The sequence below is a fragment of the Lissotriton vulgaris genome, chromosome 10, assembly GCF_964263255.1.
Source record: "Lissotriton vulgaris chromosome 10, aLisVul1.2, whole genome shotgun sequence".
Classification (NCBI taxonomy): Eukaryota; Metazoa; Chordata; class Amphibia; order Caudata; family Salamandridae; genus Lissotriton; species Lissotriton vulgaris.
In genome coordinates, this window is record NC_141698.1 from 771,874,076 (window position 1) to 771,887,073 (window position 12,998).

The 12,998-nt window shown below is 42.5% G+C and overlaps 1 protein-coding gene across 1 annotated transcript in view; it reads right to left on the reverse strand.

Moving 5' to 3' along the window:
• The window catches only part of OSBPL3 (oxysterol binding protein like 3), a 909,495-nt gene that overhangs the window by 369,282 nt on the left and 527,215 nt on the right, over positions 1-12,998 (reverse strand). Inside the window, exons 7-9 of the mRNA XM_086941688.1 lie at positions 10,462-10,575; positions 8,341-8,505; positions 5,385-5,511 (exon numbers count right to left, since the gene is read on the reverse strand). Of these exons, the coding sequence (XP_086797814.1) occupies positions 5,385-5,511; positions 8,341-8,505; positions 10,462-10,575 (406 nt within the window). The remainder of the gene's footprint in view (positions 1-5,384; positions 5,512-8,340; positions 8,506-10,461; positions 10,576-12,998) is intronic.

The following is a 12,998-nucleotide window of genomic DNA, read 5'->3' on the forward strand; positions in this document are numbered from 1 at the left end:
TAGCATGGATAGACGAGAAGCTGGGAAACATTGGTAATACCACAGGTAAATGTTAGAACACTGTTGCTCAGCAGGAAAAGCGCACATGGTCAATGAACTGATATGAACCTCTGTGAAAGCTGGCTGAAGAACAAATTAAGCAATTGCGCAAGAGGGTCAAACCCAAGGACTCATGAACATAGTCTTAACTGGGCCTGGCAATTCACGTGACAATTATTTTAATCATCAAATGTTCTTATCTGGTTTTAATATTTTGTCTTAGTCACTTACGAGCATCATTTGTACGCTCTATTTTTATCGCAAATTTGGCATCAGTTTGAATTGCCTATATTCAATAAAGTTTACTTACTTGTTAAGAACACCATTATTTGAAATGAGTTATTTCTAGGAGCTTGAAAAGCAATACTTCTTCTCCATAAGGAAAGCAGTAGGAGCGTTCCAACTAATTACTATACAATTACACCTTGGATTAACCTGAAAGGCTCTTTGACAAAACTATGTGTAGTATCCTGCTCTTGTTAATATCATGTAATTTTACACCTCCTGCTCAGCCAGTGTTTGTACTGTGTGCTCAATAGAATGTTGGAGTCATGATGTGCCTCGGAATGTTGGGAGACAGAGGTGAAGTGACAGTTGAGCATGGGCTGAGAAGCAGGCAGTCTGCTCCTGGTGGGGCTCCCCTACACATCTCAACCATCTGTTGATTGGAACTATTCAACATGTTACCTGCTGAATAAATCATCTTTAATTACATCCTACCTGCGTGGACCTCCTTAACACATTTATTTGGCGATGAGTTTGTGACAAACCTACGTGAAACAAGTGCATCTCAGGTACCCGGCGAACAAAAGAGGACCTGAAGACAACACAACTACAACCTACATTTCCTGGCAAAATGAAGTACACGAGGAGGTATCCACTAGAAAAATAAAAATATGACCATTATTCATACGTGTTCCTCACCTAACAACCACGATAACAACTAGGGCGAAACAAGTCTCATTCAGAAAAGAAAAGAAGAAATCAAGAAACTAGAAAACATGAAGCACTATGCCTATCAGTCCCACCAGTGTCCTCTTCATCGGACAGCCCTCGCCCAGGCGTGTTGTGCTCATTTATATTACGCATTTTGGACTTTGGTTTTACCTCCACTGCTTGTGCCTTCCAGCACATCAACTTACAGGTAGAAAATTCATCTCAGTCACGCTGGTGCAGTCCCAGGCACTCACTCTATTGCCTTTTGGAAGTACAACTACAATGCAGCATGCAATGGAGTCATGTTGCTGCCTACGCTTTGTGATCCTCAGCACCTCCTGTGTTATGGTATCAGTTTGGCTGCAGTGTTTTGTCACGATGAATCTCTTCACGTTATGCTTTCTGCTGTGTGCTTAACGTTTTGCTGACCAAGGTATTTTCTAAGCCACATCTGTGTGCCAAGTTTTGTTTTGCTTCAGCCTACTATGTGGTACTTTTACTAGTGCAGGACTTCGCTTACGAGTCAGCTTTAATTTGTGCCTTTTTTCTGCCTGCCTATGATGTGTCTGTGTCGACAAGTAATGGGACATTCCCGGTGAGTCATTTGATTCTCCTTCACAGTATCTCACTAGACACCTTGCTTTTATGTCTGTTTAACCGTTCCATTTGCCAGATTTCAGTTAGGCCAGTTTACAGATTGGCAGTTGTGCACCGTATTCAAACTGTGAGGAAAGCACGCGCTTCTTACCTCACTGTTGGTGCCGCGCAAATCTCCTCTTGGGTGCTCCTTGACGACACGACCTCTCATGCCATAAGAACTCATTGAATTACACTTTTTGCGCACAAGAGCGCCGTGAGCCATCCGGCATGGCGTGCCGCCAACTTGTGTTTGGCATGCAAGCGCCTGACTACTGTGGTTCCCGTCGTGTGCCATCCATGTACACTTGATGCCATCTGAGGTTGTCGTAGGATCCAAGTGCACTGCTGGTCAGGATTACAGTTTTAGGCAATCCTACCGCTTCCGGTGGCTTTTGTAGAAGTTTAACTTGGGATTTTCATTCTTGATTGGGAAATCCACGTCAGCATGGGAACTCTGGGACATTTCATGAACACTAAAATGGGGCTACCTGTAGAGACAGTTTTCTGCTGGTTTCACAGCCTTCTATTTCTTGAGGTGAGAGGAGCTAGGAACGTTCTATAAGTGGGTGCACACATGTGACCTCTGTGCGGCTTGTTTGCTGGCATTCTCCCATTTCACAACTACCTGTTGTCTGGAACTATTCAACATGTTACCTGCTTGAATAAATCATCTTTAATTACATCCTACCTGCGTGGGCTTCTTTACTACACTATGCTTAACCAAATGTAGGAGAGGCTGGAAGGCATCAGGTTTTAATTGGCATCCAAGTATGTTATTTAATTGGCAAAAGCACATCAGAGCTATGCTTCTGGCTACATATTATAAACATGAAATATGTGAAACCGATGAGGAACCAAAATCCTTTAGGTCGTAGGAAGAACATTACATACCATCTAAGCCCCCAAAACATCACAACCTTGATCCCTTTAGGCATGATTAGCCCCTCAATGAACACTTATTTGCTGCTACGAGCAATGTTAAATGGTTAAAGACGAAATAGGAAACAAACACAGGCCATAGAGTGGTTGATGGTTAAACCTTCATAATTCACTGAAGTCAGTCCATAAGGTGGGGCAGCAGAGAACGTTGTGCTCTCTCAGGATTTAGTAACAGGGTTTGTTTCAGGGTCAGATGACTGCCTTTTCTGAATAACTGTGCCTTGGCTGAGTATTCTTGGCCAGCTGAACCCTTTCAAAGGCATCTGGATAGAGAAGAGGTGAAGTGTTGGCATATTTAAAGAGTCTGAAAATTGAATAGGATAGCACCTATGGTCTGTTCAGTTGAATGGGTAGGGGTTCACAGAGGCAGAGATGAAGGTTAAGAGAATATGACTGCATTTGCAGCACTGCAGTCTGGATAGACAGACCAGATATTTAAGTGGCCAAGGAAGATCAAGGAAATGTGCTTGAGAAACACTGATGCGATTGAGTCACAGAATTAAACAGGGAAGGCAAAAGTTAGAGAGGATCTAAGATCTATAAATTAATAAAAGGAGCGAGAAGTTCTCAAGGAGAGGTTGCATATTTACAGTCGTGACTATACTCAGTGGTGAAGATGGCAATACAATTAAATAATCAAAATGAGGACTTGCGGATGATAGCAAGCCCTGCAGCTGCTTTGTTAGGTCAGTCCCTGAGAACAATTTTGTGCCATGTTGGATTGTTTCATGAGTGAAAGGGGCTGCACTGTCCACATGCCATCTCTCAAAAATGAAGAATAGTTCCAATCTATAATCAATGAGAAAAATCATGTTTAGTGCCCTTTTTATCCTGCATTGATAAGAAGGCTGAGGATGTGGTAAAAGAGGTAACTTCTTGAGGCAGTGAACAGGCGGCATGGGTTTAGGTCGGCAGAGTCTTGCAGGGCAAGAAATGGCTTGACATGTTAGTAGGGCAAGAGGGAGGGGCAGAACAGCGTGTGTTTTATTAGACAGGAGAGAGTCTGTAGAAGTTTCAGAGAGGTGTAGAAGAAAAGAGAAACTTCAGGTGAAGTACCCATGGTGATTTTGAGATATACGGAGATATACAGAACTTATTAAACCTACACTATAGTGTTAATGTACTATAAAAGAAAATAATATTCGTGTGTTTTTAATTTCCTTATAATATGCTTTGAATTTAAAATCTGATATATAACAATACATATTTTCACACAAACACTTTTTATAGATTAGCACATTATTCTCTAAAATACACATTTCTCAACAAATGTGTACTAAATCAATTAATAACTTGTGATATAAAACATACATGATGAGTAACGTGTAATATGGATATATATATATATATATATATATATATATATATATATATATATATATATATATATATATATAGAGAGAGAGAGAGAGAGATAGCACATCTCACAGGAAACCAAAAGCTTTTAAAGACTCCTACATCTCATGATCATCGTCATTGGTACACAACTTAGCGTCTCTACCAGTCAAGTAAAAGCAACATTACTTGCATGCTAATGAATGCTCACTAAGCAAAAACAGAAACAGGCACCAAATACACAACTTACTGGCAGGCCATACATCAGACCTTGTTTTCATTAGTCAATAATGCAGAAATCACCCTAAAAGAACTAATTCTCTACGCTCGCCAATCTCTCTTCAGAAGAGAACCTAATGGAAAAACTGGAGGAGTGCTAGCGGTGGGTCCACAAAAAATACGCTACCCAATCCTTCTTTATAGGCATTGCCATCTCCAAGTACCTATTCACACATTTTTATATGTGATCCCATGACTACCAGAGTGGAGGAATCATAGGTGAGCCTCACATAAAAAGCACTTCATCATTAGTTTCCAACTCCCTCAGCTTCTTTTTTTAAACAAACTGACAGCATCTACCTCTCGCCAATGTCCCTTATGCTTTTCCTCCCTGACCCCAATCTATAATATTTGTTTTCACAAAGCACATTATATGCCACCTCTAAGTGCTGGAACTAACATGTATTACTGCTTGCCCATGTAATGTTATACTATACTTACTGAACTCAGGAGGATTTCAGACTGAACAAGCCTTGCTGGAATTCCACTTTACGCTAAAACGTCACTTCTCATTCTCAGGCAGATCTAACCAATGAGCAAGCATATGTGTGTCTATTCGGAGTCCCAACCATGAGCCATGTGGTCTTCTTGTAGACAAAACTTCACCAGCCAAGCAGGCGTAATTTATTTTGTATACCTGGACGTCCACCTCATACACAGGTCAGTGCTGAGCATTTAACTCACTGAGCCATTTTTCATTATGACCTCAACTTATGGTAAAAAGGTAAATTTTTGGCAAATGGCCACAATCCCTCTAGAACTGCTCTCTGAGGAGAGGGGAGCTGGTCTAAAAGATGGGGCACCAAGCACAGGCCCCTCCTACCTGATTTGTGGCGTGTGCAGTGGAAGGCAATGGATGTGGCAGCTGGTAATAATGGAGCTTTGCCCACCACTCAAGAAGTGTGTGGAAAATAGAGAGGTAGAAGAAGTCAGCGGAGATGGTGGAGCATGATCTTCCATACCACCCCCTTGATCAGGTCTCTGAAGACTTGAACAGGCAGCGGATCAGTGCCCACTAGAACACAGACTTGGGAGCCGAGATTTTCACTGCTCTGTTCTCAGCAAAATAACCGGGTTTTGTACGTAGTGCCCAATATAATTGATCTGTATAAGAGCCATAAATAACTATTTTTGTAAAATAAATCAAAGAAAGCAACAGATTGAGTTGTTACCGAACAAGTAGCACAACATAATTAAAATAGCCATAGTACAGTTACCTTTGGAACATCTGTCCAAGTCCTCAGAGGATTTGAGCCAAACTGGAACTCTGCTTTCACTGCTTAAGCATGAGAAAGGTGAGCCACTTCCCGCCTGGACAGAGTTCTGCCTTGCAAAAATACTTGCCTGTTTCAGAGTTAAAGAAGAATAACATTTATTAATAATTCACAACATGAAATGTATTAGCGTCATGGTGGGTTTGGGGTTTTAAAGTATACTTTAACCAAGTATGAAGTTGTTGAAGAAAAAAGATAATTTCTATTTATTTAAATTGACAGCACCTCACAATAGGAATCAGCCCTGTAGCAACTCTTCAACTAGTGACTGAACTGCTAGAAAATCACATTTCAGTAAAAACCATCTTTGAGTTTTGACAATATGCATTGCTACCAGCATACCAGGAATCATGAATAAACCAAAGAATCACAAATGGCATGCTTAATTACAGTCATACACATTGCATCCAGATTCCACGACAGTGTAATAGTATACAACTGGTGTAAAACAAACCCGAATATGAGCCTTTGAACCATTATGGAACAAAAACGGTGTCTGGGTGGTACAGTCCTGACAGTTAACCAGTTAATAAGGGAAAGAACCAGGGGTGGTCAGTCCAGCGGGGAGACATTGTTGTAAGGGAGTGCTATTTAGGCATGTGCATGCTATGCCAAGTCATTCAGAGCACACATCGTCAACAGGGGGTCCTGGAGGGCAATAAGCAATTTGTCCCACTCCACCGCTATGGACGCCTTAGCAGTCGCCGTATTTCATCGCAGCACAGCACCGTTGCCTCCGCCATGCCCCACTGCACGTCAACACTCCAGTGCGCTACACTGGCCAATGCTGGGGCTTTCCAGTGCATGGTAATTGTCCACTTGATGAGGATTAGTGCCAAGTCAAATAAGCGGTTGGCGGCTACACCCGCTGCACAGCATCTGGAGCAGCCCATCAAACAGCCAGTTATGCAATCCAAATCCCCCTGCACTCTCACGCTCAAGAGTATGGTGCAGACGTCCACTTGCAGTGCTTGAGCTGAGAGACAGCTCCAAAATATATGCAACATATCCAACACTGGGGCCCAGCTGTGAGGACAGTCTGGGAATGCGGTAGGGTATATTTTGTGTATCTTATCTGGTGTTAAGCTCTCTGTAATACGTAATGTTGTATATAACAAAAGCGGGTATTGCGCAAAACCTTTGTCTTTCTATGAAGACTCTGTCCCATTCCTTCTGGGTCAATGCATGTCCTATTTCCCGCTCCCAGGAATGCCAAAAGATTCTCAAAGGGTCTTGAGTGGTATAAGGAATGGCTCTTGTCAGCCACGTAATCAATCTCCACCCATTACCCACGGTGTAGAGGGCCTGCGCCAGGAGGGGTGCATCACGGTCTCTGTAATGTCCCACATGCATTCTAGTGCCTTTATGAGATGCCTGCATGCTAAAAAATGACAGACCAGAAAACCTATTTGTTCAGGCAGGAGGTCAAAGGGGACCAGGACTTCATCTCGGAACAAGCCTCCCAACGTGCCCACCCACCGAATCCAAAGTGCCTTTCCTTCCCTACAAATGCTTGCTCAGAACGAGCAGATGGAGCCCAGGGGGAGTGTCAGAGCATACAATGGCAGCCCAGGTACAACCCTCAATACAGTACGATGGCACACATATGTCACTCCAATGAGGGCATTTGAGAAAACAGGCCACGCAGATCCCAGGTGAAACAATTCCTGCTCAAGCCTCAAGGCTCTCGTCCCCGACACCAGACATATTTCCGCTAGGTGGTGCCCAGCCAGTCAATAGGTTGGCCAATGGACCTGTGCAGCAAGATAGTAGTGTTCGAACACCAAAGCTCTCAGTCGTCCATGCTCCATTGAGTTGCAGCTTGGCCAGTACCACTCTACGACACCCCTTACTCCACATGAGGCCATCCACCACTGCGTTCAATGTTTTAAATGTGCTGCGAGGGGCCAGGATCACTATATTGGTGAAATAATACAGGAGTCTTGGGAACATAACCATTTGAGAGGGCCACCCAGTCTTGCACAGTCAGGTGGAGAGAGAGCACCAAAAGACTACCTGGAGTCGCAAGGAGAAAATCGCTTTTGCGAGGTTACCATCTTGCATTTCCTTAGTTGTATGATCCATATTTATGGCCCTTTATCCAAAGGTCAGGGTGGACCAGCACTGGCATGTGTCCCAACAGACATGTCACAAGGATCTTACTTAGAATTTTATAAATCACTGCCCATCATGGATAGTGGTCTGTAGGAGTAAACTTACCATTCCCATCTGAGCTGTGAAACCAGATTTGCTTCTCGCATAGTTTGGGACAAACTACCCACAGCAAGAGCAATGGTATAGACCTCTAGCAGTTTGGGGAACAGTAGGGCTTCATATACGTTTTAGAAAATTCAAAAGGTAGAGGCCACCTCAACCCAGAGCTTTGTAGGTGTAAGAATCACAAATGCCAGATCGGATCTTCTGCTCCGTGATCGGGCTATTCAGAGCCTCTCTGTCCTCTGGGAGGTGGAATCACAAGTAAGATGATAGCAGAGAGGAAATCACAAATACTAGACTGTCGTTGTACCAGTATAGGGTCTAGTAAAGCGCATAGAAGGCATCATGTATTGCTCTCTGGGTGGTGGTGCTGGGGGAATGCGGATGCCGGTTATAGATGCCACATATATGGCATGTATATAGATCTATCTATATATATATATATATATATATATGTGATCTATATATCTATATATCACAGAGTAGTAAGAGAATTGAATTCACCTAATATTTCCTTCCTTGTACTGGTAATGCATGGTCTCTTCAAATAAAAAGTGCAGGTTTCTTATCACCCCTGAAGTAATGGCACAATATCAGAACATATAACATATATTAAGCTCATGCTGGTAATGCTTTAAAATTAAACAAAAGAAAAGCTGGTGATTCAACTGATAATGCTTACCCTTCTGAGAGAGGCAGCATCGAACACTGAGGGTGACGAGTCTGCAGACACCGGGAAGAAGTGGTTTTCCATATCATGGGGGAACATTGCAATTTCATTCTGACGGAACAACCTATGGTCTCGGAGCTTTGCTACCCATTGATCAAAGAGTTCCTGAGAGTTCACCTGAAACAAAAATCAGTTTGAAATTACAAGAAAAGCCATCAAAACGACTCAAGGTAAAATTATTAGACCGTGAACATTTCCTTCTTTTCTCTAGGGGCTTTGTGCTTTGAAGACCTGGTTGCGGGCCAATTAAAATGTTCCAAAGTGGATCCAATTAGAGTCATCCGAAGAGGCTTATTCTAATGATATTGATGTGCAAGCCTGCAGCTACCACCTATTTCTTTGCAGAACCAAACCTTAGCTTAGAAGCTTCTTTTCCTAAGCAGGATGGATGAAGTGTGGAGCTACCACCACTATATACACCCATCAAAGCACAAGCACTGTTCTCTCTTTATCTTTATTGTATTACATTTATTGGAGAATGTACAACCATCAATATGAGTTGCTGTGCTGAGCTTTAATTGGAATAGAAGTACATTAGCAGTTGCAGTGGATAAGCAGTGGTAAAGAAGTAATGTATGATAGGTTGGGTAGTAAGATGGAGACAGAATGAGCAATACACAAACTCAACCATTAAATGGTACTACTTTTAGATGAGCATTTTGCAATTCGTCTGTGAAGACGAAGAACTGATAAGATGGATGTCAATGGCATGATCTTTGCAGAATGAGGGGAATTTTGCACCGAGTTTACATTCTGTACGGCAAAGGGTAACAAAGATGAGGACTGCAAAGAAGGGGAGTCAGTAATTCACATGGTCCAAACTTCAAGATTGAGTACAGGGATTTGGTTACATCAAGTAGATAATATCTATCAAAATGCGCAGAAGTGATGGTGCGTAGAGTAAACTGTCTGTAAGGAAATGCCTCTTTCTGAATGATCACTAGTATTTGGACCAATGCTGCTGATTGTTCGACTCTGCAGGTGCACCTAGTCCTGCCAAACAGACCTTTGACTCTTAAAAAGGTACGTCTAATTGGCTCACCCACAATTGGCTTAAGTTAACTAACTTATAAGTCCCTAGTTTATGGTACCAGGGGAACACAGTGCAGGTAAATTAAAGGGTTCCTTTGTGGGCTACAGCACTTATTGTGCCACCATGGGTGTGACAAAGCGAGCATAACCCCTAGTCCGCCACTGCTGGCTGACAGATCAGTTTTACACTGCTAACTCGAATTTGCGATTTAAAGTATCGGTAAAGCCCAAACCAAGCCTAACAAAGGCTTGGTGAGCCCTAAAGGCACGGTGCATTGTATTAAAAAGATCGACATGTGGTTTAGTAATCGTACATGTCCTGGTAATAAAAACACCGATGGTACGCAGAGTAGCTGTATAATGCCTGTGCAAGGTATGGCAACGAAAGTGCAGGCTGTGGCAAACGGAAAGTAAACAGTGCATGAAAGAGCATATGGTATGTCCTGCCCTGCATATGACAGCGCAAGAATGACCGCAGGGGCGGCTCTAGGCTTATGGCGGCCCTGGGCAGGGACCATAGGTTGGGGGCCCCGGAAGAGGGGGTCCTGGTAGGGCGGAGCGCGGAGGCCAGTGAAGAGGGGGGGGGGGGGGTTCAGGGTGTTTGGAAGTGGAACAAAGCCGGAGGTCGCCAAATCCCAGCCAGGGGCCGCCACGCAAATATGTATCCATCCTCAGAGGATTATTATATTAAGGATATATATTGGCGTGGTGGCCCCTGGGGTTTGGTGGCCCTGTGCAGGTGCACAGTTGCACATGCCTAAGGCCGCCCCTGATGACCGTCTCCAAGGTTTTATTAAATGTGTGTTGCCCATGGTGTGCACAGTTGGATAAGAGAATGGAGGACGTGGTGGAGGGAGTTAAAAGCAACTCTGGAGCGTTTAGAGGGCGAGTGTAAAAAAAAATCAATGCCAGGCTCAGAACTAATTTTAAATCACTAAGATACTGTTGGCTCCCTAAGGTTGCTAACAGGTACTAAGTAAACCGTTTGGTGGTATATCTACAACAGGATCTAATTTCTGCACTGTTGATCATATACTGTACCTTCAGGTGGTAAATGTGTTCCTCTGTATCCAGATCAATGCATTTTGTTGACTTTTTGATGGACATCACAGACAGACCAACATCAATACATCCATGCACTTTTCCTTTGTCAATCTGTAAGAAATCATTACAATACCGATTGAAGATCCTTAAATACCTTGCTATAATCTTCTGAGAAACTGCTCTTATTTTTTGGAACCCATATTTTTCAAAGCATGAATTTGTAGAAAATGTTATACTTTACAGAAATTAAAATATATTTTTCTTTTTCATATTTGGCATGCTGGTAAATTCTCACCTGGGTGATGAATGCAAGACTATTATTTTAATAGTTATCCATTCTCCAGTACGATACATCTTCCCAGAGTATTTAGCATTAAAGATCAATTTCCTTTTCCTTAGACGAGGTGCGATTGAAGACAAATACATAGAGTGGATACCGGGGGCTTTCTATAATAGGTTTGTACAGCTCAGTGGCTCGCTCACTGAACAATGTTTTTGATTAGCAATCAAATCCGATCACAGAATAAATAGTGAAATCGTCTGACACAAGCAGAGAATATAAAAGCCTTCATGTTCTTCTCCCAAGTATACGAAATTTTCTAACTCCGGTTTGACCTCACAAAAAACTACGATTAAGTGACGCTCTGCAGGGTCACTTCCGCATTCTTCCATCAATCAGCTTCTTCCAACTCGCATTTAAAGCATAATTCAATGATTATATGTTGAACGCGAAAAACCCAAATACCATGATAGAGTTTTCATAATTGGCAACACAATTCTGCAATTTGTTTTCCTAATTAAGGTATTTTGATCTTTTTTACATTGCTATAACATATTTAAATTTGACGTTATCAGCTAGAATTTTCTGCAATATCAGTATTCTATATAATCACTAGGACACAAGCAGTAATTGTTGCAGCAGTAGGTATTTTACTACTGGACCACAAAACTTCCCTTTATCTGCTACTAATGTGGATTCAATCATTTTTACTGCATGGGCCAATTCGACCGCAATTGAGAAAGAGGTTGAGAATATCAAGAGGCAGGGCACTAAGAATGCTCTAGCAACTCTAGCAAAAAATAAACCTTCTGTCATTTCTAGAGTGTGTAATCACTCATTCTGGAATAAGGCCTATAGTTTTAAGTCACTCATGTTGCTGGTAAATCAGACATGGAAAAAACTTGCAGATGAATTAACAACCATTTGCAATGCAATAGGTCTCACGTTCAAGCGAGTTTGAGCTATTGGCATTGTAAATAACAATACCTTTTATTTATTTTGTGGGTTTTAAAACAAATAAAAAGGCATTGTCATTCACAATAATAATTGCTTAAACTCTCACAAATGCAAGACCGATTGCATTGCAATAAAAGGACTTGTTGACAGCTTATTAAATTGTAAATATCAGAGGAAGAGACTGGCCTGCAACGTCTTCAAAGTAGTGATAAATAGTGCTGTGAAGATGATATGTAAGTGTTGTGAATTACACTGACACAAAGTGTGAAGTGAGAGTTACATATGATCCGAGCTATAAACACTAACAAAGCGCTCCAACACCTTTTGCTCTGTGACTACACTGCTGCAGCTCAGGAGGAAAAGCGGGAGGGAGGGGCTATTTCCTGCCCTCTCAGTGATTTGAGTGTGCAGTGTGGCATTGCATAATGTCATTGCTATCTTTGGCCAAATTAAAAAAAAAAAATCACTCCAGCTGTAGTAGGTAGGCATGGGCGGAAAATCCGTTCCGCTCGCGGATTTTGCGGATTTTCGGGAAATCCGCAATCCGCGAGATTTGCGAATCTCCCGCAAAATCCGCAAATCCGCGAGCAGCGGATTTTGCTCGCACTGCTCGCACTGTTCGCGTGAGTTCGCGCCCCGCGAATAAGTGCAAAATTGCAGAAATACGATTTTAGCAAAACTGAAAGTAACTACTTACCAGGTTCAAAAGTTCAGGCTCATCATTAGTAGCCATTTCCTGTAGTGCTTCCTGAGGGGCCCCTCCAGAGTTCAGTTGCCAGTTGAAACTATTATGTGACCCTGCTCTGAACCTCAGAATAGTTACACATATGCCACAAAGGTCCTGAATTACAGCTAAGGGAGACAAGCAGGAGCCAGGCTGGAAGTTAAAATCCATTAATCAGCCCCTAATTCATTATTGTCAGTTGGGGCAGGGCAGGTGTTGTAACTAATTTTGCAACAATGAAAGCACTTAGCAAGTGCAAAAGATCACTAATCAGGGCGCACTAAGGAAGCAGGTGCCAGCTAAAAAAATATTCTGTGACACATTAATCAGCCCCAAATTAATTCAGGTCACTTGAGGCAGGGAAGGTGTGCTTTGCTTTGCCGAAAATAATGTACACTGGACAACCAGAGGGTGTGGTGATGAAACAGAGGGTGGCATGGGTGGGCCAGAGGGTGGCATGAGTAGTCAGAGAGTGGCAGTGATGAAGAAGAGTGTCCCAAACAGGCTGGACACGTAGAAACAACAAGTTCGCGAAACTTGCGACCCGACAGGTAAGTTCGCAATTTGCGAAAG